The 20,927-nt window shown below is 43.9% G+C and overlaps 10 protein-coding genes across 10 annotated transcripts; 4 read left to right on the forward strand and 6 right to left on the reverse strand.

Annotated features, from left to right (window-relative positions):
* Window positions 1–23: 23 nt before the first annotated feature.
* Window positions 24–1,209, reverse strand: K450DRAFT_238663 (uncharacterized protein). Its single transcript, XM_051588637.1, has 5 exons — window positions 870–1,209; window positions 748–797; window positions 647–678; window positions 478–586; window positions 24–413 (listed from the first exon to the last, which is right to left on the reverse strand). The coding sequence occupies exons 1-5, from the start codon at window positions 1,162–1,164 to the stop codon at window positions 240–242; spliced, it is 660 nt and encodes a 219-aa protein (XP_051445209.1). The 5' UTR covers window positions 1,165–1,209; the 3' UTR covers window positions 24–239.
* A 171-nt stretch (window positions 1,210–1,380) lies between these two features.
* K450DRAFT_238669 (uncharacterized protein) lies at window positions 1,381–2,970 on the reverse strand. The gene is made up of 9 exons (XM_051588638.1): window positions 2,875–2,970; window positions 2,762–2,815; window positions 2,589–2,698; window positions 2,447–2,521; window positions 2,029–2,381; window positions 1,870–1,971; window positions 1,679–1,806; window positions 1,567–1,613; window positions 1,381–1,494 (listed from the first exon to the last, which is right to left on the reverse strand). The coding sequence occupies exons 1-9, from the start codon at window positions 2,925–2,927 to the stop codon at window positions 1,454–1,456; spliced, it is 963 nt and encodes a 320-aa protein (XP_051445210.1). The 5' UTR covers window positions 2,928–2,970; the 3' UTR covers window positions 1,381–1,453.
* A 122-nt stretch (window positions 2,971–3,092) lies between these two features.
* K450DRAFT_238676 (uncharacterized protein) lies at window positions 3,093–4,080 on the forward strand. The gene is made up of 3 exons (XM_051588639.1): window positions 3,093–3,138; window positions 3,206–3,688; window positions 3,759–4,080. The coding sequence occupies exons 1-3, from the start codon at window positions 3,099–3,101 to the stop codon at window positions 3,968–3,970; spliced, it is 735 nt and encodes a 244-aa protein (XP_051445211.1). The 5' UTR covers window positions 3,093–3,098; the 3' UTR covers window positions 3,971–4,080.
* On the reverse strand, window positions 3,949–4,996 carry K450DRAFT_49545 (uncharacterized protein). Its single transcript, XM_051593820.1, has 4 exons — window positions 4,765–4,996; window positions 4,644–4,699; window positions 4,506–4,560; window positions 3,949–4,431 (listed from the first exon to the last, which is right to left on the reverse strand). Exons 1-4 carry the CDS (start codon window positions 4,955–4,957, stop codon window positions 4,190–4,192), a joined length of 546 nt encoding a protein of 181 aa, XP_051445212.1. The 5' UTR covers window positions 4,958–4,996; the 3' UTR covers window positions 3,949–4,189.
* An 80-nt stretch (window positions 4,997–5,076) lies between these two features.
* On the forward strand, window positions 5,077–8,237 carry K450DRAFT_238682 (uncharacterized protein). Its single transcript, XM_051588640.1, has 14 exons — window positions 5,077–5,255; window positions 5,325–5,497; window positions 5,585–5,736; window positions 5,795–5,885; window positions 5,954–6,028; window positions 6,099–6,271; window positions 6,345–6,502; window positions 6,574–6,724; window positions 6,788–6,975; window positions 7,050–7,123; window positions 7,185–7,274; window positions 7,356–7,469; window positions 7,539–7,662; window positions 7,732–8,237. The coding sequence occupies exons 1-14, from the start codon at window positions 5,108–5,110 to the stop codon at window positions 8,190–8,192; spliced, it is 2,172 nt and encodes a 723-aa protein (XP_051445213.1). The 5' UTR covers window positions 5,077–5,107; the 3' UTR covers window positions 8,193–8,237.
* Window position 8,238: 1 nt separating this feature from the next.
* Window positions 8,239–9,496, reverse strand: K450DRAFT_238687 (uncharacterized protein). The gene is made up of 6 exons (XM_051588641.1): window positions 9,315–9,496; window positions 9,234–9,250; window positions 9,058–9,166; window positions 8,904–8,995; window positions 8,654–8,837; window positions 8,239–8,585 (listed from the first exon to the last, which is right to left on the reverse strand). Exons 1-6 carry the CDS (start codon window positions 9,396–9,398, stop codon window positions 8,283–8,285), a joined length of 789 nt encoding a protein of 262 aa, XP_051445214.1. The 5' UTR covers window positions 9,399–9,496; the 3' UTR covers window positions 8,239–8,282.
* On the forward strand, window positions 9,417–9,839 carry K450DRAFT_238689 (uncharacterized protein). Its single transcript, XM_051588642.1, has one exon. It carries the CDS (start codon window positions 9,642–9,644, stop codon window positions 9,798–9,800), a length of 159 nt encoding a protein of 52 aa, XP_051445215.1. The 5' UTR covers window positions 9,417–9,641; the 3' UTR covers window positions 9,801–9,839.
* Window positions 9,610–12,392, reverse strand: K450DRAFT_238694 (uncharacterized protein). Its single transcript, XM_051588643.1, has 11 exons — window positions 12,107–12,392; window positions 11,691–12,035; window positions 11,437–11,594; window positions 11,069–11,358; window positions 10,760–10,994; window positions 10,621–10,701; window positions 10,443–10,547; window positions 10,216–10,377; window positions 9,968–10,136; window positions 9,763–9,899; window positions 9,610–9,665 (listed from the first exon to the last, which is right to left on the reverse strand). The coding sequence occupies exons 1-10, from the start codon at window positions 12,264–12,266 to the stop codon at window positions 9,847–9,849; spliced, it is 1,758 nt and encodes a 585-aa protein (XP_051445216.1). The 5' UTR covers window positions 12,267–12,392; the 3' UTR covers window positions 9,610–9,665; window positions 9,763–9,846.
* A 1-nt stretch (window position 12,393) lies between these two features.
* K450DRAFT_238703 (uncharacterized protein) lies at window positions 12,394–15,712 on the forward strand. The gene is made up of 5 exons (XM_051588644.1): window positions 12,394–12,614; window positions 12,699–12,804; window positions 12,914–13,864; window positions 13,940–15,167; window positions 15,303–15,712. The coding sequence occupies exons 1-5, from the start codon at window positions 12,565–12,567 to the stop codon at window positions 15,548–15,550; spliced, it is 2,583 nt and encodes an 860-aa protein (XP_051445217.1). The 5' UTR covers window positions 12,394–12,564; the 3' UTR covers window positions 15,551–15,712.
* Window positions 15,673–20,342, reverse strand: K450DRAFT_238706 (uncharacterized protein). Its single transcript, XM_051588645.1, has 19 exons — window positions 20,251–20,342; window positions 20,121–20,190; window positions 19,958–20,059; window positions 19,754–19,885; window positions 19,474–19,687; window positions 19,313–19,402; window positions 19,090–19,231; window positions 18,884–19,022; window positions 18,530–18,816; window positions 18,271–18,463; window positions 18,007–18,199; window positions 17,331–17,927; window positions 17,055–17,269; window positions 16,859–16,978; window positions 16,663–16,794; window positions 16,417–16,593; window positions 16,262–16,351; window positions 16,040–16,190; window positions 15,673–15,976 (listed from the first exon to the last, which is right to left on the reverse strand). The coding sequence occupies exons 1-19, from the start codon at window positions 20,307–20,309 to the stop codon at window positions 15,795–15,797; spliced, it is 3,285 nt and encodes a 1,094-aa protein (XP_051445218.1). The 5' UTR covers window positions 20,310–20,342; the 3' UTR covers window positions 15,673–15,794.
* Window positions 20,343–20,927: the final 585 nt, after the last annotated feature.

The raw sequence follows: 20,927 nt of genomic DNA on the forward strand, positions 1-20,927 counted from the left end.
TACACTTGACGATTGGCCCCGTTTCACTTGGGGGGTGTGGTGTTGATAATTTTTTTTCTTTCTCCTCTTGTTTAACAGCTTGCAAGGCCGCAACCTATTTATTAATCATGGTTGGATAGCCATAAATGTAAACGTTTCTGTGAAATATACAGGGTGCTCATGCTACGATGCACTGCAGGTCAATGCGTGTGCTCTCTTTGTTGAATCGCTCTCAGGTTACACATGGGCTGCCCATGTGTTCATTGCTCTTTAGACTTTTGTTCCAACAGCCATACCAGCTTAGCAACCGCAACCGTGTCCAGCATACGGTCTTTGATAACCACTTCTTGCTCCACGGGCTCGTTCGTGCTTCCTTCAGCGGGTATCTTGAATTCGGATGACGCCGTTAACAGACCTCTTGCCGTTTTCATATACTACATACCCAAGTCCCATTTTAGATTTCCGCAACTAAATCAAGCCAGTTGTGACCTCGCTTACCTCAATGCTGAAATTAGCAAGGTTCGCCGAGTCTTCTTTCTTGAGCGTACTGTATGTGGCTAATCCGCCAACCGTTTCAGCAAACGTTGCCAATGCCATTGGTGAAATCCTACATCGATATCAGGTTACATGAATGGTATTCACACCACACTCCAGCCTCTATCCTTACCTTTTGTATTGGTTATGCGTGGTTTTTCGATCCTGTATGAAACACGGCTATCAGCACCCTCCTTTTCCGACAGCGTTGGATGAAGTTAAATCGACACATACCCTCATGATACCAGTACAAAATCCTTTGGATAAAGTTGAAACTCGAACATCTTTTTTTTAAAATAGAAGCAATTGATCACGTTCAGTGGGTGCTGATAAGATGCACTCGGCCGTTTACCTACCTATGGATCCAGAGAACGGGTTCACGTTTCGAAGCAAAGTAGCAAAAATCCATGCTCTAAACAGTTTGACCATGGGACGGTTCAGCTTCTCCCAAACAACCAGAGGTTGCTTCGAATTTCGAAGCGACAATGACAGATACACCACGGAAAGAAAAGTCGCAACCGCCACGCCAACGATAAATCGTGTCAAGATGGTCCATTCCAGTTCTAAAGCGACACGAATTAAATTTAAGGAGGCATTGATGTGCTCAGAGAAGGCAGCTGCCAAGAGGCCTTGGTTTGATGGTACAGCCATTGCCTTGGGTAAATGGGTCCTCGAGCTCTCTGGTATTGAATATGCATTTCTCAGCTCGCTTCCCTGCATTGTTGTAAAAGTTAGAAATTTGGGTGGCTTGTTGGTGTCTAAGCTTTCACTCAGCCAGCCAAAATGCCTTGCTCTTGTAAATCACTTTGGAAAAGGGCAAAGCAGCCTGTGCGTGTGCCCTTTAAAAACACATAATAACGAGAACTTCAATAGGCATTTTACAATTTTATTATATCCTGCTTGTAGTGCACATCCTTCCAACCACAAAACTCTTACAAATTTATACAGTATTCAGAAGAAGTACTGCTGAAGGCACTAGGTCTAAAGGGAAATGCGATGAATGACATATCCAAGGCGTGGGCCAAAAATAAAACAAATTTCGAAAAGCTTTACCTAATTCTTTCAAAGTCTTGGAGTATTCGTCAGGCTGGAAAGTTTTCCTATTGAAGCAATCCATTTTAAGTATCCGAGAACAAAAGGCACACCTCACGTCATACATAAATACCTTGGAAATGTTGTAGAGAGTGTGAAGGTCGATGCATGCCCGTTATCTCTTAGAAACGCTGCAACATCCTCAAGTTGACTTCCTGCTGGAAAAGTTTGGGTAACAGGAGTGGTACCCGGTAAACGAATCTTGAACACAAGATGATCAATTTGCTAGTCACTTTCTTCATGGCTATAACACTGATGATTTACCTGTAGTCTGGCTTCAGTATACTCCTTTTTGACAGAAGGTTTGGCAGCTTCGGCCGCATCGGCCTGAGCTTGGGCCTGTGCAACTTGCTTGGACGCGTCTCGCTAAAGGTAAGGTCAGCCATGACGAATTCTGCTCACATACATATTGCAATAGCATACCTTGGCAGCTCTTTCTCTTTTATCAGCCTCAATTTGGGCCTTGATCTTCGCTTTTGCTGCTTTCTCCTCTTCCTTTTCCTTCTTCTTAGCTGCAAACGCCTTTTTCATTTGTTCCTCCTCTAATTTCTCCTTAGCAAGAGTGATTTCCTGTCCAGTTTTTCTGCGAATTTTCTCATTGGACTTTTTCTCTTCCTTGTCCTGTACCTCTCGTAAGGCACGCTTTTCCGCCAACCTTGCTTTCAGTTCCGCCAACTTTTCTTTCTTTTCTTCTTCAGATAAAGGTTTGATGGCCTCGGTACTCTCAGAGAAGTTTTGATGGCTAGTACGAATAGCATGACGTTCGGCAGCAGAAGCTGAAATAAAAAGTTGTATTAGAAAACTCAAAATTTGGATGCGTCATTGTTTGCCAATGCCTTACCATCTCTGAACAACTTTTGACAATCATTGCAGATCAAGCTTTGAGCAGTCTGTTCACCATCTTTGATTTCTCCTTCTAATCGAGAAAATGAGATTAAAAATTCGCTGCAATTATTATTGATAAAGGTGGCATTGATACTTGCCATCATCAGCGTTTCCTGTGCTTGAGGCACTGGGTGTTGCAGCAGCAGCCAAGGACTGTCCTTCAGTCACCGGCTCGTCTATATCAGCGTCTTCCGAATGCTCTAATATCCTGTACCGAAAAACCATCAATATACGCCAAAAGTGCTACTTGAGCCACTCATTCCAGACATACCAGTCCATGGCAGGTTGCAGGCCCGCCCCATTCGTCTTTTTCCAGGCTTTTTCACTAAGTTCAGGGCTAATTAGTTACGCATTGAATATCACGTTAAAAGTCCTTTAACTTACGCCCTGTTTCTAGGAAATCCCATAGCGACTAAGGTATCGATGTCGGTTGCCATTGTTTTAGTTCGTGGATGACTTAGCAAACGTACGTGTCTACCTACGTTTTCATACGCCGCATGCCAAATCGGCAGTCGAAAAGGGGGTGGATGGGAAATTCTCACGTGACCAATTCATGGTTTGGAAAAAAAAAATCTCTGCAGGCACACAACTTCATTACAATACAACAAATGTCGTCGATTGGTCGAGCATTCAGTGCTTTGCAGAAGGGTAATTCTACTACACCTTTTGTAAGCATCAGTGAAAAAACAACACATTATACTTACCTCTCTCCCAGGAAATACCCTAGCTCATTCCGCATTATCATATCGTTCATTTCAATCATCGGCTATTGTTTGCGCCAAAAAGCACCCAAAGCAAATCAGAAAAGAAAATTTGGCAAAGCGAGCTGCCATTGTTACTGAATACGAAAAGTCCAAGCCATCACCCGTTGTAGCAGCACCAACCCCCTTCTATGCTTCTCTTCACACTTCCGAAACCGTCAGCCGAGCTACAGACACATACCAACATGGTTTGACCGCCGAAGACGCTGTGCTGTTGTTTGAAAAAGCTCCTCAAGCAATTACAGACATTACAAAGAGCTCTGTCGTCCGTAGCAAGGAGGAAGCTTTGAAGGTTGAACAACAAAAGGCAGATATTGTCAAGCAAATCGTGAGCTTGCAGAATGCAAACGCAAAGGCTATCCAGCTTTGGAACGTTCAACGATGCATTGAGTGGTTTGGCCGAAAAGAGGGTGACACTGGAAGCCCTGAAGTTCAAGGTAGGGTGCCACCCGTATAGAACTATTCGTTTGTTTGAAGCTTTCGTCTAATCATTCTTTTCGCTTTTAGCTGCCATTCTCTCTGTGCGAATCCAACATTTACATTCACATCTTCAACAGCACAAGAAGGATAGACACAACTATCGACAGCTTCGCTCTATGGTCCACCAGCGTGCAAAAATCCTCAAGTATTTGAAGAACAAGAGCTTGACAAGATATAACTCATGTTTAGAACAGTTAGGTTTGCAACCCAGAGCTGTTGAAGGCGAGATTATTGTATAGACATCCAAAATGTAAAAGTCATAATAGAAACCAACCATTAAAAATGATGAAGATCCTTTGATATTGAAAACCTTTATAATCATGTTTGAAAACATGCTTAAAACTATAATTACAATCGAAGCGATAAATACATTGTGTGAATATGCAATTTAGAGAGCTTTTACCCCACGGTGTGCACACTAAATTATTTTTTGCCTGAAGATATGTGTGTGTTAATATTCAATTACAAGGGAATGGAAAGATCTTAGTGAACATACCAGTGAATGGATCGACTCCTCTTCGTCTCTTGTTTGCACCTTGAGCTTTACTTTTATCGGTATGTGACTTATCATTGGTTTCTTCTTCTGACTCTTCATCTTCACTTTCATCGGATGCGTCAGCTTTTCTCTTTTGATCTGGGTTGCTTGCCAAAGAGGCCTTTACAAATCGATGTGCCGCAGCCTTGTCGACCGTCAAGGTTGCTAGTAAAGGAATGAACCATGTTAGTGGAGTCATTAGCATGAAAAAGACATGGAATGAATTAGCTGAGCCATACTTTTGTTGCGCGCTTGGACGTTTTTGATCTTTCCAACATATTTAGTTACTCTTTCCTATTATCATAAATAAATGTTGGTCAGTTACTGAAATGTACTCCAATGAAACAAGGTACTCCTATCCGACTCAAATGCCCTACCAATTCTCTAATAACCGCATGTTCTTTCGGGTTTTCTCCTTGTGTTCGAAGATAGACTATCATACACTTTCGTTAATCAAATCTTCTACTTTGCTAATTTTCGATCACTGTAATAACTTACTAAAGATTGTGGTGTTTAATGTGTATGAGAGCAGAATGTGCAGTTGGCATCGCTCTAAAACTGACAGTTTTCCAACGGTTTCGCTAAGCGGCGCACTGAGAAGTGGTTCCAATAGTTTTGTTACGGTGTCCAAGCGCTCATTGAGAGCCTGAACCACTCCTACTGGAGCATTGGTTGTCATAGAATCGGCCATGTTAAGCTTGAATGAAAGGATCTCAATAAATGAGCGGCCCAAAAAAAAAAAAAAAATTGACAAAAACCTCGATGGAGAATTTCAAGGTCCGTGGTTCGACAGTCTCGAGGGTGTTCCAACAAGCATTCTCAGTCGCGTTTTCAAACAGCCATGTCCAAACCTGTCGAGCAAAAGGCAAATTCCAATTTGGCTGCCATTACTGCTCTGAAAACTCTGTTTGAGGATCTTTCTACGAAATGGCGCTTGGCAGAAGATAATGCTGTCCTGGCTGAAGGCCAAGCCGGTGTCGACACCGCCAGTACGTCAAACTCTGATCGATTCCCCTTCTCAACCTACATTGCTCTAACTGCACCACCTTCTTCTCCAGATTTACACCCATTTGGCACAGTTAACATTGACAAATGTCGCCAGGATTTCTTAAACTTAACCACGGCTGTACGAACTAATTGCTCACAATTTGAAAGCGAGGTCATTAGCGATGTCACCAAGATTGGCAATGGCGCTGAATCCGCTTTTCGAAAACATTTGATGCACTTGAAGGTAAGGAAGGACTTTTGATTCAGCGCAATCAGTCAATGTGAATTGTTTGGTTTTAAGCGCTCAACCTCGACTGTAATCCATCTTTAGGAACAAGCCAATTTTGAAAGCACGGTCGTCAGAGTTAAAGGCAACCTTCAACAAACAATTCGAAAGCTGAGTGGAGCAGTTACCAACACGGACTCGGCCCCGTATTCCACCATGAAGATCAATGCACTACGAGAACTTGCCGAGGAGCTTGGGTAATTATCTCTAACAATTTTGATACTCTTACTTTTTCACCTTCTGACAGATCAACAGTCTTGAATGTTACCTAGATACGTCCGAAAAGCCAGGTTTCGAATCTTCAGTCACAACTATTACTGCAGCTGGAAACATTATTGTCGTTGATGTACGTAAACCGCGGAATTTCATCAACCTGCGAATATTGTTGGCTAACCAGAAGTAATGGCAAACTAGATCGATATAGATGAGAAAGGCGTCGTATTGAAAGCTAAACTAACTTATGCAAGCGACATACATCAAAACGACAAGGTGAGCAGTCGTAATTGTAATGCGGCTCCAGTTATGACCAAAGTACTAAATGACGCCTCGGATGCCTAAGGTGGATAAAATCCTGTTAGAGAACTTGCAATTGGACGACCCTTCAGAATTTCGTACAAACTTGAGCGTTCTAGCTTTTTGTGACAAGATGAACACAAAGCATAAGCCTATAGATTTTTTCATCATCATGAAAGATTTGACTGAGGATTTAAGAACTATCTATAACCAGGAAATGTACGCGACTTCATATCTTGAAAGATGTTTCTGGGAGGATACTATCGTGCTAATGAAAACCCTTTCTTTACAGATTGATGGCCACAAATGACGTTGGATTCGTTTTAAATAACGGCCATGGTATACCACAAATGCATGTTGCACATCCTGGTCTAACGATATATTATTGGGCTGGTCCCGCGGAATTACTTGATACTCAGTGGGGACAGCTTCAAGCAACCATCGAGAATGGTAAGTCATTCAAGGTGATAAAAAAAAAGTGGCATCCAGCGATACTAAAGGTGCACTATGCGATGGGACAGCCGAAGTTCCAAGTACTTTAAAAAATGCAGCAAAACTGTGGATCACGTTTGCGGAATCCAGCAACATTATAACATACCCTCCAGCACCGAAGCCACACTATCTATTGTCATTTGATGATACTCAAGAGAACATTCAAGCTGAACCAAATGGGTAAGAACAATTGTCACTGTTTAACGTGGCGTATGGACACAGACTAATGCCAACCACACAAAGGGAGCATTTCATAATTTTAGACGAACCTCAGTTCAATGATGCGGCTGCATCCATTCGTTATATCAAAACTCTCCCAACTCATCCAGAAGCTGTCTCTGTACCAATATGCTTTGTAGCCAATTTTGAACAACCCATACCTGCATCAGAATACACATGCTCACGCCTCGCAAAATTGATTGGACTGTCAGGTATAAAGCTTTGAGATCAATTTTCACAGTTATTCTCTCGATTCTGTGACTCATGTGTTTTTCTAAATGATTAGGAACCAATTCGCAGCAGACTTATGGAAATATTGCTATGAGCACCGAAGGAGATACGTGCCTGGAAGCATTGTTGGTATGTATTATGAATACATAACTGTGTGTAAGACCATACAGCTAATCATGTTTCAATCCAGATTGAAGACTGCGCTACTGGTGAACAAAGTGAATCAAAGCAAAAAGGAGATGTGTCCAACTTACTTGGAGATAATATGCAATGGAATGTGGTATGTTCGTTATATCAATCGGAAATTCAAATGAAGTTTAGAAAGCACACAATACTGATGGAAAATCTCAATCAATGACAGAACATAGACAATATGCATCAGCAATATGTATATACCAAATCCACCTCTATCAGAGGAAAGCTACTCCATCGCATCCCATTCGAACACCCAGTACAGCTGCTTAATATTTTGCAGGTGTGTATGCTGACGCATTACACATTAATTCTCATAATTCATACTCACTCACAACTGCGACCTTCATAGATTTTACGGAAACAAATCGTCTTTAATCACTTATTCCGTAGTGTATTTAATCGCGAAAGTATGCCGAAGGAAGCAGGAGAACAGCCTGTTAAATCTGAGATATCTCTGGCAGATTTGCTCCAAGGTGAGATCCTGTTGAAGTCGTCTTGTGAGCCTTGTACATAATAATCAACTTTTTTATCTCTCGTGCCAGACGAGGACGATGATACCAATTCCATGAACCTGGAGGTGGCTGTTTTGCAAGCACCATCATCAATACAAGTGACGATGATGGCACCCAAGTCAGACAACGATATCTTTTTACTTGTCACTTTCATCATCAATATCTCGGATGCAGCTCCAACGACACCCACTGTGACTATGCAAAAACCAACTTCTCTCGATGTGAATGGAGAGCAGCAAATGGCGTGGAATACTGAGATATTTGACCAGCAAAAGATGAACACCGTCATCCAACAAACGTGTAGTATCCCTTTGTTGGCTCGCTGGATGTGGAATAGAATGAAGGCATCTGCAGAGCCTTACGTCGTTGCAAGTGCCAAAAAGTCATTTGCCAGGACGAATTCTTACTTCGACAAGTCAGACTCGAGTAACAAGCGGCTGCGAAGTTTGATGGGCAGTCAATTAGGCGCAAAGAGCATGGACATAGATTAATGGCTTTGATCATCTCTATATGAAAATAAAGCATCATAAAGATAGATTTGTAAAAAGCATAGGTTTTATTTATGGTGGTTGGTAGGACAATTACAAGCTGGATCCGCCTATTTGCTCGGTTAGGCTGGGGTTAAAGTGAGTGACAAAGAAATTGGCAATACGGTTCCATGCTGCTGAACGTTCATCTTGTTCTTCGTGGATGACATCCTTTGACTTGTCAACCATTCCAAGTTCCTTGCGCATCTTCACACTCCAAGTTTCATCGTTCAAGAACGCGTGACCGAGATTAGGATATCTGAATATCTCCACGTCTGCCTTGCGACCTGTAGCGCTCTTGAGATTGAACTCCAAGGCGTCGACCGTCTCAGGGTCGCTCAATCCTTTCATGTTATCCTTTTCAATTTCATTTTATGTGAACATTCCGTTTTCGCTTCATGTGCATAATAGCCTGACAAACTTACCTTGGCGCCAAAGTGGCCTTGCACTGGGGTCACCTTGGTGATTTCGCGGACGTCGAAAATGTCTTTGGGTGGAGTGCCATAACAAGTCACAGCAGCGGCCAACGGGTGAGACGTGTTTGCAAGGTGAGTAGCCAACGCCAAAGAAAGGCCACCGCCCATGCAGAAACCGATGGATCCAAGTTTTCTAAAAGCAAAACCATTGAATCAACACCTGAACACTTTTCTCAATCCATGATAGGAAACGCCTTACGTGTATTTAGCTTCCCGAAGTTGCTTGATCAAGTCATCCAGCTCACGCATAGCTTGTCTCCAATCAAGGCCGTCCATCAAATGGCTAGCTTCCTGTATATTTGAGTCCATTAGCTAAAGTTAACCTGCTCCATGAATGTGTTACTCGCACTTGCCTCTGCTGTGACGCCGACCTTGCCTTTATAGAGGTCTGGCACCACGGTAACTGCCCCTGTTCTGTCGGCCAAGTTTTGAGCGTGCATCTTGATTTGGTCATTGATTCCCCTGCGAACGACAATAGTACAGTCAATGGAAAGGTTCTACGTAAAGAATGAAACGGGTTGCACCATACCACCACTCTTGAAGCACCTAAGGAAAGTTGCATAGGTTAGACATGAAAGTCAAAGACAGCAACAGCATGGGAGTTACATACGATGATAGCCGACTGGTTTATCCTGGCATGCGATTTTGGTTGGAATTTAAAAACTTGGAAAGGCAGCTGTTTGGCAGTATTCATATCAGTTGTTATTGTGAGTAAAGAACGACAGTAGTCGCCCGCTAGAGGTTATAAATTTTAAAACGGATATCATAATGATCCAATATCACGTGCATTGCGCCGAACGGGCCATACCATTCAGTGCGCAACTATTTGAAACAAACTGGATTACACGATAAAAAGCAATTCAAACACTAACACGCTCAATGGTTTCTCATTTTAAATTTTTATCGCTCGGGTAAAAGAAGATACAAAGAGAAGATAATGAGTGTAGAATTCAATAAAAATCTACAAATAAGGATGAATCTATCAGAACGTACATCCATATTTTCAAAGAGGGTACATCCTATAATATGCTTGCAACTGGTCGTGCTGGGTTATTTACAGTTTAACATCTTTACGTTTGTATCTCTTTCAAAATGATGGAATGCGGTGGAAGTATATTGGAGAACAAGACATTTCGCTTTGCTTAGGCGGTGGGGTCAAGAACCTTGGTAACCTTACCAATGGCAATGGTTTTACCTAAACAGACATTTTGTAAGTCAACGCTCACACTACAGGTCAATTATGGGGCTGAATTGATAACGAACCTTCATCACGGACAGTGAAACGGCCAAGTTGAGGATAATCTTCAAAGGTCTCAACGCACACAGGCTGAGCAGTCTCAATTCTGGCAATGACCTTCTGGCCTTGCTTGACGAACTGAGGTGGACGCTTGGTTCTTCTACCAGTCTTTTTATCAATCAAGTGAAGAAGAGCCTATGGAGGATAGCAGCAGAATGAAAGTTAGTTCCAAGTCTAGTCCTTCACACAAGAGCAGTCATCGAAGGACACTTACGGAAAGAGTGATCTCTTCAATACCAGTGTGGATATGAAGGACAGCAGTGTAACCAGCGCAGATAATGTTCTTGTGGTCGAGAATGGCGAGTTGAGCTTCGAAGACGTTGGTAGTCTTGACAGGCTTCTTCATATCACAGACGACGAAACCGTTTGAAATTTCCTACATGCAAGCGTTCGATTAGTATCAAACCGGCTGAAGCAAAAATGTCTTCCAAATACACTTACATCTTCTTCAACGTTCTTGAGACGCAGTCTAATGTTGTCACCGCAGATGGCATGCTCAACTTCATCCTCGGTCTCGTTGAAGATGGCACTAACTTCGCAAACACGCTAAAAAATTACGTAATACAAGCTTTAGTTTCATGCTCTCACACACAAAGGAGACAAGAGAATAGACATATACCTTGTTGGGCATGAGCATAATAGATTGTCCCTTCTTGACCTTGCCAGATTCAACCTTACCGACAACAATGGTACCCATATCCTAATTATATAGTCAATACCAACGTTCCAACAACGACATGAGTTTCACGTTTGCTTACCTTGTACTTCTCATTAATAGGCATCATAAGTGGGGCATTAATCTTTCTATCGACAGTTTGCATGTTGTCAAGGAACTCAAGAAGAGATGGGCCGTTGTACCAGGTGCAGGCTTTGGATCTCTCCTTGATGTTGGCACCAGTGTAACCAGAGACTGGCATCCATGTAACATCAGTCTTGGGGTTGTAACCAGTACCCTTCAAGAAGGGTCCGAACTTGCTGACAATTTCGTCGTATCTGTGAAAGAGACACGTTATATGAGTTTCCTCGCGCAGCACATTTGTATCAGAGAAAATAGATTGTCGACGTACCTTTCCTTATCCCAGTTGACGGTAGGGTCATCCATCTTGTTAACAACGACAATGAGCTTGTTGATACCAGAGGTCTTAGCAAGCATAGTGTGCTCACGAGTTTGACCACCACGTTCGTAACCGGTTTCGAATTCACCCTTACGAGCAGAGATGACAAGGACACCAACATCAGCCTGTGAAGCTCCACTGATCATGCTAGGAACATAGTTCTTGTGTCCTGGGGCATCAAGAATAGTGTATCTACGCTTGTCAGTTTCAAAGTAGGCGCGACCACACTCGACGGTCTTACCCTAATGAAGATGAAAAAATGAACGGTGGTGTAAGTCCAACCATCAATTCAACCCATTTCAATATGGTATTGTACACACCTTTGCTCTCTCTTCGGTGTTGGTGTCAAGAGCCCATGACAAGTACCAGGACTCACGACCAGCTTCCTTGGCTTCCTTTTCATACTTTTCCATGGTACGCTTATCAACCATTCCAGTCAAGAAAAGAATATTACCACCCATGGTGGACTTTCCGGCATCTAAGGTACAAAGCAGGGTTAAGGTCAGTATATAGATCAAGACGGGTCTACTACTGGTCAACCCGTGTCCTTTGAGAATTCAAGAAAGATACTAACCGACGTGACCCATGAAGACAACGTTCAAATGCTCTTTGCCATACAAATCTTCGAGTACCTCATCGTCAACAGCTTCCAGGTCTTCCTCGACGTTGGCAACTTCCTCGGGCTTAGCAGCTTCTTCTGCTTTCTTTGTAGGCTTGGGGGTTGCGGATCGAGAAGCAGGCTTAGAATCAGGCTTCTTTTCAGCAGGCTTGGGAGCTTCAGGCTTGGGAGACTCGACCTTGGCGGGGTTTGCCTCTTCGGCTTTTGGTGCGGACGAACCAATGCTGATGACCTTGGGTGCTTCGGTCTTAACAGAGGCATCGTTGCTAGGAGTTCCAATACTAAGAACCTTGGCAGGAGCTACAGAGAAGTAAAATGAGTCAGCGATGGATGTGTTGATGATCAATGGCAGTGGTGATGAAGATTCATACCAGCAGCAGTGGCGGCGGGTGCAGCAGCAGGAGCTGCAGGCTTTTGCATCCAGCTGGGGACGAATTCGGTAGCACTGAAGCTAGGCTTCCATTCGTTGGCGTTGGGATTCAACGAGAGCTTAGAAGTTCCCTTTTCGATGGAATCAGTGTTTTGACTCATGATTGATTTCTAATGCAATGGAAGCTTTCAATCAACTAAAGTATCGAAAAGAAATTTTTGGGCCTGTGACGTCTCTTTTTTTTTGGGTGAGCCAGCCAGCGAGCGTCTCAAATCCCGTACGCTCGGAAGCTTCGCAGTGTTCGGACCTCCTCTTCACCTTTACTTTTGCCTCGCACACACCTTTCTGTCAAGAGTCTACAAAAGAAACTTGACAAGCAACAGGCAACCATCTCCCAAGCAACCTCTTTTTTTCTCGTGCCCTTTGGCATTTCTGTGAACTTTAGGCAATTGGGCCGCAATGTCTATTAATGGGGACGACAGCAAGAGACAAAGAGTCAGTCGGGCATGGTAAGTTTGCTTTACGAGCGGCTGATGAAGGTGGCGAATGGGATGGTACGTTGATGAGTCGTTAATCATGCCTCTGAACAATAGTGACTTGTGTCGCCGGAAAAAAGTCAAATGCGACGGGCTGATTCCAGTCTGTAGTAACTGCCAGCAATTCAGTTACCTGTGTACATACAAAGATACGACCAAGAAGGTGAGCGATTTGGGCAACAATATGGGGCAACTGCGCACGGGTACCAAAGATGGAGTACTGACGGGGTCCTTCCCTATTTAAAAAAAATGTATCATTGGTTTTTTTACAGCGAGGTCCACCCAAGGGATACATTGAAGCCATCGAAACTCGTCTCAATCGAATGGAAGCACTGTTAGGGGACGTGGCAGCAAGTGATACTATGTTTGCCAGAGCAGCAGCAGCCGAATTGAATACGCCACTTGAAACGCCGCAGGGAGAGACAATTAATTCTCGACCAGTGCGACGGTCTTCGTCAAAGGCAGATATGAACGGGCATCATCATTCGTCATCATGGTCGTCTACAGCAACGAATGATAGGGAAGGGCACTACCGTCAGCGATCCTCTTCGTCTCCCGGCCAACGGGAAAATGAATTGCCACCTCCGACATCACTTTTACTCTATGACGACCCAACAGCAGCGAGCAACGCCTCGAGTTCTTCAAAAGAGAGAGCATCGCGTGATCCTGTAGGACAACTGTCAATGGATGAAAGTGGGCAAATGCGATATATTGGAAAATCTTCTGGTTTATATATGATCCCCAAACTCAAACCTCTGCAAAACGGGGCATATTTTATCCCTCGTAGAAGTTATCAACAACGCAACGAATCTGAAATGTCAGTGGACCGACAAAGAATGCTTGATCCATTTGAATTACCTCCACCTGATCTATCAGATCATCTAATTGGCCTGTATTTCGAGCATTTCTATCCATTTTTACCTTTGCTACACAAAGACAAGTTCTTGGCAACTATAAATGGGACAAAAGGGACTCCGCCTGTTCCACCAATCTTACTGAATGCTATATACGCCGTTGCCTCCAGAGTCTCCAATGATCCACGCGTTCGAAGTGATCCCAGCCTGGCTGGAACAGCTGGTGATATTTTCTTTGAAAGAGCTCGTATTCTACTCGAAGCTGAACATGATGTTTCCAAAATATCCACTATTCAAGCACTGTTATTAATGTCAAGTCATCAGCATGGCGCCATGCGGTCCACGCGAGCCTGGCTTTATAATGGAATGGTAAAAAAAAAATACCTTTTCATTTTGATTGGATCATTTGCAAAAGCTAACCTTCTTACTAATTGTTTAATGTAGGCTTTCCGGTTTGCTTCAGATATCGGCTTAAATCGAAACTGTGATGAATGGAACATTCCAGACGACGTTAAAGAAGAGCGAAAAAGAGTATTTTGGTGCTGTTTTGTGATTGATCGTATCACCAGTGCTACCTATGGCCGCACTTTTACGATTGACGAAGCCGACTGCGACATTTCATTGCCAGATGTGCCCGACGGGTCTGCGGGGCTCGTTAATGGCTCCGCTGTCATCGATCAATTCCAGCACCTGATACAGATCATCAAAATTTTGGGCTACATTATCCAAAACACCTACTATGTTAAGGCGCGAGAATCAGCATTCAGCCAAAATATGAATGGTGTCATCAACACTTTAGAAAAAAAGTTATCGACATGGTTGGAATCCCTTCCACCGGAGTTGCAAAGTCAATCCAATCATGCCACGGGCACGTCTGCCAGCGTAGCGAAATGCCAACTCCATATGTTTTATCATGCTGCTGTCGTTCTTTTATATCGACCAATGATACCCGCTGCAAAGCAATCCAATGATTCACATCAATCACCCTCCTGGGTTCGATGTAGCGCGGCAGCCGACGCTATTGTGGATATCGCGCAGGGCATGTTCGAAACTGGAAAGCTAAGATATGTTCACAATTATCTCATCTATGCCATCTTCACGGGAGCCATCATTTTTGTACATAACGCATCCTCTGTTATGGACCGTGAGATCGTCCAAGACTCCAAAAATCGCATTCATATGATCATGAAGTTTTTGAGCGTGATTGAACGAACTTGGAACACGGCCGCTCGCAGTAGTAGTATTTTGGGAGGTTTATTGGGTGTCCGCGATATTGATCTGGAACAACGTCCACCTCAGTATAAAGCCGAAGACCTGACCAGCCAAGATGAATCATTCGCTTTGAAATCAGGACCCAGTACTAGCTTCGAGCGACACAGAGGATCACCTCAGCAATGGTTACAAAGGAAACAAAGCGCCAATGGCGGAGGAAATGATCTCAAAGCCGTAGAGCAAATGCAAGGAACGACGGAACCCTACGGCGCAAAGCATCCATCCGATGCATCCCAGCGTCCACCACCGCCAGGGCATGTATACGATCATCCTGTCGAGGCCAATGCTTCAGGTTACTCGTACTCACCGGCTCAATCACAAATGGGACTTGGTCAACCCATGGAAGCTGGAACCTCGACGATGGATCCGTTCGCTGCACCAGGTACTGTTTTAGGACCTAGTCAAACGAACTATGATCCACTTGCTACTGCGTTTTGGGGAGTACCGTCGTCGTTGGATATAGAAGAATGGAATAGCTACCTTGGATCGCAAGGAATGCAACAACAGCAGCAAGGGAACCCGGATCCCCAAATGCAAATGTACCGTCAGCCTAATAATCACTCACCAATGGGACCTGGATCACATCAGCCTGCTTTACCGCATATGCCCCCGAAATCTTTACCTGGTGTAGATAATATGACCGTGCCACCACCCCCGAAATTGCCGCCCGTGCCTGCCAACAGTTCCTTGTTCAATTACTATAACAACGACCTACCCAAAGGTCCTGGTTACCAAAGACAAGATAATAACAACACCAACACATCCAACATGATGTATTGGTAAATATTCACACCAACAACCAGAAAACAAAAACGTTTCCTCTATACTGTCTTTAACAAACCAGTCATTCAAAGAGTGCTGCTGCTCATTCGTACAAAAAACTAGTCGTTTTTTCTTTTTTCCCCCTCTCATCTTTAGTATTTCTTTTTTGTATAATCGTGTATATTTTTTATTAGTTGTGTGCGTTCTGTCAATACTTTGCAAAAATAGATGCATTCTATCATTGACCGATTCAAACAATAACGTATCATTTCTTCTTGCTGAACTTCTTGCCTCCCTTCTTATCAGCCTCCATATTGGGCGACAGGACCTTGACCTTACTCATCATGGTTCCGATCGACTCCATGTCTGGCACGCTCTTGATGAGCTCCTTTTCACGCTCGGTTGCTTCATGGTGGCCTAAGAAGAGTGCTTCTACCTGCTTGACAGCTGATGGAGGAGACAAGGGTGAATGGGTTGTGACTTTTCCACGCCACCGTGTATTCTTCTTACCTTTTCCTTTCTTTCCACTGCCAGGCACGAGCTTGACCTTGTACTTGTACTTTTGCAGAGCTGTATAGGGAGCGCAAATGGGTATGGCAAAATGCAAAATGTCCTCGGGAACAGGTTGGGCAGTGAGGGAGTCCAGAACGGACAAGTTGGCCTAAACACATCAAACGAAATGCGTCAGTAAGATAGTGCAATACAAACACTGCTGAGGGAGGCGATACTCACAATTTCATCCGCTTCCAAAACAGTGATGTTCTCCTCTTTCAGCATTTGCTTGATCTCTTCGGTTTGTTGTTTCTTCTCCGCGCGAGTTTCCTAGTTCGATAAAAACCGGTGTAAATAACAGTACTGGTTGGTAAATAGTAGATCCATGAACTTACTCTGGTCTTGACAGGAGCTTCAGCAGCTGCTGCTTCACCTGCAGCCGCAGCTTCCGCACGTTTTCGCTCGTATTCTTGTTTAGCCTTTTCTTTGGCAAGCTGGCGGGCAAGACTCTCTGTCTTGGCTTGCGCTTCCTTCTTAGCCTTTTTACCCTTTGGTTGAGGCCCTTTATTGGACTAGAACGATGTTACTTGGCTTGATCGGTACACACGGGTAAAAAAAAAAACAAAGGGGAAAACACTTACACCCAACAGTTCCATGCGTAACTCTCGCTCTTCCTCATCCTGATCAGCATATTTTTCTTTGATTTTCTTGCTCTTGCCCTTCTTACCACGGGACGGTGCTATTGGCTGAGATTTCTTGCTGTCCTTGTTAACCTGAATCAAGGATGCTTTAATACGCAATTTCAAGCGTGGCAAGTAATATAAACCCCATCTTTACCTCTTTGTTAGGAGTCTGCTTTGCTTCATTCGCCTCTGGCTCAGGTGACTGTGTTAATTCATCCAAAGTTTTGCCCTTTTTCATCATTCGTCGCTGCTTGGCAGTGATGTATGACTTTCTCTAAATGCCCATCAAACGAACGGTGTGAGACATCATGAGAATAGACGGTATGTACAATTACAAACTGCTCGCTTACGGTGTCTGTGTCATGCTGGGACGCTCCGTCTTGATCGAAAGCATCTTCATCGTCGCCAAGGGTTTGTAGGTTGTATTTATCCCATTGAGAGCCGCCTGCTGCTGGTTGATTCACTTGGGTGTCAGGGAACGCCATATCTTCGTCATCATCATCGCTGCTATCGCTAGCGACAGACTGATCTTGAGAAGTCGTTTGTCCAGAGGACTGCTCTTCACCTAAATGTTCCAAGATCAGAAATTCGTATTTTCGACCATTAACCCATTATGTTAGACCTACCTCCGCTTTCACCGTCTTGCTCAAAGTCAGTAGACAGCTGTTGATCAGAAATTTCGCTAGTGACACTAGCCGCTGCTGAATTCTCAGTGCTTTGCAGGCCATCGAATGATGCCTCAGAGTTGGCACTAGGAACGTTGTGCTCAACATCTACTGGTTCCGGTGGTTCCTGCTTTTCTGGTGTCGCCTTCTCCCCTGTTTTTGACTCCTTCTCCTTTTCTGCATCTACCTTTGATTCATCAGTTTCATCAGTAGCCAGATAGCGTCGTTCTTTGACGTGGTTTCCAAGGGAAGCATCGTCCAGCTTGAACAAATACCCAAACCCATACACCAACTGCACCGGCGGCAAAAAGTTTTTCTTGCCTCGGATCATAAATGATCCTGTGGTCAAGTACTCTCCAGTTGGGGCAGACTTGGACACCTGATCAGGAAGCACCCAGTAGGCACTAGTGACAATCTTTGCCTCCCATGCTTTGCTCTGACAAACCGACATGATACCAGCTTGATGCAACGTGTTTGGAGGGATTTCGTGGCCAGGGTTGGAGTTTTTGATAATGACCGAAGCAGCACCATGTAGATCCGCATGGACATAGACATCATCTACGGGGCAGCGACAGACGGGTTGGTAAAAATGGCAAAAAACACCCGCAACAACTTGACTTCATAGACACGAGCTTACCTTTGCTAAGGTACCGCTTGACGAGAAGTTCGTTTTGCTGCATATCTCTACCAGCAATAACGAGATAGTTTTCAGTGGAAATAAACCAAAGAAACTTTTCAAACCAGAAAGGCTTGCGAATCTTGCTAACGGTGGCTGTGATTTTAGATTCCTTCAGCTCCTGTTTGATCTTTCTTTCTGCTGACTTCATAGCCTACCAAGAGAAAACAATGTTAACACCAGAGATATTATCAAGGAGAATAAATCCAATTTACCAAGTCGTACCCTTTCTGAAGCGGCAATGGTTTTTTCATGTTTGGCAGCAGTGGCACGTTTTTGGTCATAGTACTTTCGAGCATTTGCAAAAGCTGTCAGATAAATATCCACATCGACCTTGGAAGGCTCTTTGCGTTCCTTTTCAACCTTCTCATCGTCTTCATCTGAGGAATCTTCTTCGCTGGACTCATAGTCAGGGTCGCTGGTTATAGGATCGTTTGATTAAAATGTGGGTGACAGTGTGTCAACTAGACCTTGTCTGACGTACCTCAACCGTAAAGAAACTTGATTGGTCTCTAGTTTCAAGGAATCGATCATCAAAGCGATGGGATTACCGCGCTTTTGCTCGTCCTTTACTAAATCCTCCAGTTCTCTCCAATCCATACCAGTAGCGATGGCATTACGAATAATCAAGATAGCAGCATCTGCCATCTGCAGATTGTTTTCAATAAGCTGAGCCTTGCGGACGTTTGTAAGTTGCAAGCTTTCCAGTCCGTGGATACGGTTCATTTGCTCTCGTCTGGCAGCCTCCAGTTTCTTGGCTGCATTCTCTTCCTATAGGGCTTATATGTCAGTACCAGTCAACTAAACCTTATGCCAAGCAGCACGACCAGCACATTACCTGTGATCTAGCCTTCATATCAATCTTTTGAGACTCGATTTCGGAAAAGAACTGATCAACCGCAGCATCAAAAGTATCGTACTCCTTGAAAGGTCGAGACTTGTGCTGTTCGTACAAATGTGGATGGAATTCATCGTAGCTGGAGACATAGAGTGTCAGTTTATGCCCACCTGGACCACACATCAACACGCCATGCCAATACATACAGCTCGAGATTAGTTCCATCTTCATTCTTCTTTTCTGTCTCCTTCAAAATGATGTATCCCTTCGGAACCGTGGTTCCAACCGCTTCAATCAATTTATCGGCTTCCTCCAAAGCTTCCAATAGGGCCTTCATTTGAGGTGAACCTTTTTTCACCAACATGAAATGAAAAAAAAATTAGACATTTGAATCACCTTTGTATCTGAACAGATGAGGGAGGGGCAAACCTTCACTGGTATCCATATCGGTGGCAGCCTTCAAATTCGGATCCAATTTGGCTACCAAGATAGCATGTTCTGATAGGGACGGACCATAATCTTGCAATTTGAATTGCAATGATTAGAAAATGTGATGGCGTAGAGACTCGGAATGAACTTCGCTAACTTACCAAAGTTTGTATTGATGACCTTCTTAAGCACATCTTTAGGACCGGCAGCTCGCAAGACGGTTTGCAGCTTTTCTAACTGCACCGACTGAAAGTCTCGCGCAATGCTTTTGGCATCATAAATCTCACCGATTGCCATTTTAACGTTTTCGCTGGGTTGAACCACACGCAACAGTGTCAAGATACGATATTCGTGATCTGTGAGAATGATGTTACCCTAGCCAACAAACAAATCCTGGTAAGATGATAGTTCTTTTCTCGCTTCCCAGCCTCTTCCACTTACAGATGCATAAAATTCGACAATGATGTGATATCCAGCCGTCAGCTCGCCGCCAGCAAACTCGAAATCCACAATACGATCTGATCCCAGCTGACGAACATTGAGCAGTCGACGGGTTCTCAGATGTTTACGTAGCTATGATATCATTGACTCTATGGTTAGATTGACACATTGGTTTTGGAGACTGTGATATCAACAACACTGCACCTTGCCACAAAAATGAGACGGCATAGCTGACTTGTCTCGTGCGAACTGGGTCGAGTGAAGTCGGATTCCTGATTCTATTAGAACGAGTTCTTTGGAGTCGGGCTAATGGTCATAGGTATGAGTACGATGGGTGATTTATGAGTAAGGAAGGTTACGAACTGACCTTGGCGAACTTGAACAGCAATGTTCGTGAAGTGACATCATATATGTTTTGGACTCGAAGCCCAATCAACCTTTTGGAACAAGGTCAGCATGAGTTATGTAATGCCTTGCGAAATGATCACACGGTCTACCTTTCTTTTAGGTTGGCTACAGTTGCTCGAACGTCGAGGGCGCTGAATCGCTGCTTCATGGTATAGCTGCGGTAGGCGGGGACGGACTGGAGCACTGACCTTTATAATTCAGTGGTCACAGTGGGCCAGCTTTGACAAATCAAACGCAGTCCGAAGGTGCCTCAGGTCTACACTGCGGCAAATTTTTAATTCTGGCCTCGTCTGTCTCTTATAAAACTATTCAGGCTGCAAAGTCACCGACCAGCGTAACCAAGTTGTTCTGTATCGAACAAGCATAAGGAGTCGTCGTGATATATTTCACCATGCTGTAATCAATGACATAAGAGACGGTAGACACCGCTACGGAGAGTATTGGAACTGCAGGTACGTGCGGAAACCTCCATGAAAATCCAAAGCAATTCTGATCTTTATAATATTTCCTTGTAAAACAGTTGTCATGATAAATCGTTGCTTGTAGAAGTTTGGCCGTCATTTATTCACAATGGTCGTTTTTCCGACCACACAGACCCCATAGCTCCAAGTTGACAGTTACTCAGATTTGTGCTGTACACCAAGTTAAGTATAGATTAACTCCCGAGCCATATGGACTCAGCCCAAACATTTGGGACATGAAGTGAGTCCATCTTGTAGAGAAAAATGCGTTACATCATCAAAATAGCAAAGACCATGGAAAGCAT

This window comes from Umbelopsis ramanniana (genome assembly GCF_025399195.1).
Source record: "Umbelopsis ramanniana AG unplaced genomic scaffold K450scaffold_23, whole genome shotgun sequence".
Lineage (NCBI taxonomy): Eukaryota > Fungi > Mucoromycota > Umbelopsidomycetes > Umbelopsidales > Umbelopsidaceae > Umbelopsis > Umbelopsis ramanniana.

What these genes read in the sequence shown, in the direction of transcription:
- K450DRAFT_238689 (XM_051588642.1), top strand. Translation starts at nt 9,642, where the DNA reads ATGAGTGTAGAATTCAATAAAAATCTACAAATAAGGATGAATCTATCA.
- K450DRAFT_238682 (XM_051588640.1), top strand. Translation starts at nt 5,108, where the DNA reads ATGTCCAAACCTGTCGAGCAAAAGGCAAATTCCAATTTGGCTGCCATT. An exon ending in GAACTTGCCGAGGAGCTTGG is followed by an intron (nt 5,737 to 5,794) that starts GTAATTATCTCT and finishes ACAGATCAACAG; the next exon opens with TCTTGAATGTTACCTAGATA. An exon ending in AGCTGCTTAATATTTTGCAG is followed by an intron (nt 7,470 to 7,538) that starts GTGTGTATGCTG and finishes CGACCTTCATAG; the next exon opens with ATTTTACGGAAACAAATCGT.
- K450DRAFT_49545 (XM_051593820.1), bottom strand. Translation starts at nt 4,957, where the DNA reads ATGGCCGATTCTATGACAACCAATGCTCCAGTAGGAGTGGTTCAGGCT. An exon ending in ATGCGGTTATTAGAGAATTG is followed by an intron (nt 4,561 to 4,643) that starts GTAGGGCATTTG and finishes TTATGATAATAG; the next exon opens with GAAAGAGTAACTAAATATGT. An exon ending in CGTCCAAGCGCGCAACAAAA is followed by an intron (nt 4,432 to 4,505) that starts GTATGGCTCAGC and finishes TTCCTTTACTAG; the next exon opens with CAACCTTGACGGTCGACAAG.
- K450DRAFT_238669 (XM_051588638.1), bottom strand. Translation starts at nt 2,927, where the DNA reads ATGGCAACCGACATCGATACCTTAGTCGCTATGGGATTTCCTAGAAAC. An exon ending in CTGCAACCTGCCATGGACTG is followed by an intron (nt 2,699 to 2,761) that starts GTATGTCTGGAA and finishes TTTTCGGTACAG; the next exon opens with GATATTAGAGCATTCGGAAG. An exon ending in AAAGAGAAAGAGCTGCCAAG is followed by an intron (nt 1,972 to 2,028) that starts GTATGCTATTGC and finishes CCTTACCTTTAG; the next exon opens with CGAGACGCGTCCAAGCAAGT.
- K450DRAFT_238687 (XM_051588641.1), bottom strand. Translation starts at nt 9,398, where the DNA reads ATGAATACTGCCAAACAGCTGCCTTTCCAAGTTTTTAAATTCCAACCA. An exon ending in CTTCGGGAAGCTAAATACAC is followed by an intron (nt 8,838 to 8,903) that starts GTAAGGCGTTTC and finishes TTTTGCTTTTAG; the next exon opens with AAAACTTGGATCCATCGGTT. An exon ending in AAGGCCACTTTGGCGCCAAG is followed by an intron (nt 8,586 to 8,653) that starts GTAAGTTTGTCA and finishes GAAATTGAAAAG; the next exon opens with GATAACATGAAAGGATTGAG.
- K450DRAFT_238694 (XM_051588643.1), bottom strand. Translation starts at nt 12,266, where the DNA reads ATGAGTCAAAACACTGATTCCATCGAAAAGGGAACTTCTAAGCTCTCG. An exon ending in ACCCGCCGCCACTGCTGCTG is followed by an intron (nt 12,036 to 12,106) that starts GTATGAATCTTC and finishes ACTTCTCTGTAG; the next exon opens with CTCCTGCCAAGGTTCTTAGT. An exon ending in TTATGCTCATGCCCAACAAG is followed by an intron (nt 10,548 to 10,620) that starts GTATATGTCTAT and finishes GTAATTTTTTAG; the next exon opens with CGTGTTTGCGAAGTTAGTGC.
- K450DRAFT_238663 (XM_051588637.1), bottom strand. Translation starts at nt 1,164, where the DNA reads ATGGCTGTACCATCAAACCAAGGCCTCTTGGCAGCTGCCTTCTCTGAG. An exon ending in ACGCATAACCAATACAAAAG is followed by an intron (nt 587 to 646) that starts GTAAGGATAGAG and finishes ATATCGATGTAG; the next exon opens with GATTTCACCAATGGCATTGG. An exon ending in TTGCTAATTTCAGCATTGAG is followed by an intron (nt 414 to 477) that starts GTAAGCGAGGTC and finishes TTGGGTATGTAG; the next exon opens with TATATGAAAACGGCAAGAGG.
- K450DRAFT_238703 (XM_051588644.1), top strand. Translation starts at nt 12,565, where the DNA reads ATGTCTATTAATGGGGACGACAGCAAGAGACAAAGAGTCAGTCGGGCA. An exon ending in CAAAGAGTCAGTCGGGCATG is followed by an intron (nt 12,615 to 12,698) that starts GTAAGTTTGCTT and finishes TCTGAACAATAG; the next exon opens with TGACTTGTGTCGCCGGAAAA. An exon ending in CCTGGCTTTATAATGGAATG is followed by an intron (nt 13,865 to 13,939) that starts GTAAAAAAAAAA and finishes TGTTTAATGTAG; the next exon opens with GCTTTCCGGTTTGCTTCAGA.
- K450DRAFT_238706 (XM_051588645.1), bottom strand. Translation starts at nt 20,309, where the DNA reads ATGAAGCAGCGATTCAGCGCCCTCGACGTTCGAGCAACTGTAGCCAAC. An exon ending in ATATGAAGGCTAGATCACAG is followed by an intron (nt 18,817 to 18,883) that starts GTAATGTGCTGG and finishes TAAGCCCTATAG; the next exon opens with GAAGAGAATGCAGCCAAGAA. An exon ending in CAAGCGGTACCTTAGCAAAG is followed by an intron (nt 17,928 to 18,006) that starts GTAAGCTCGTGT and finishes GCTGCCCCGTAG; the next exon opens with ATGATGTCTATGTCCATGCG.
- K450DRAFT_238676 (XM_051588639.1), top strand. Translation starts at nt 3,099, where the DNA reads ATGTCGTCGATTGGTCGAGCATTCAGTGCTTTGCAGAAGG. An exon ending in ATTCAGTGCTTTGCAGAAGG is followed by an intron (nt 3,139 to 3,205) that starts GTAATTCTACTA and finishes CCTCTCTCCCAG; the next exon opens with GAAATACCCTAGCTCATTCC. An exon ending in TGGAAGCCCTGAAGTTCAAG is followed by an intron (nt 3,689 to 3,758) that starts GTAGGGTGCCAC and finishes TTTCGCTTTTAG; the next exon opens with CTGCCATTCTCTCTGTGCGA.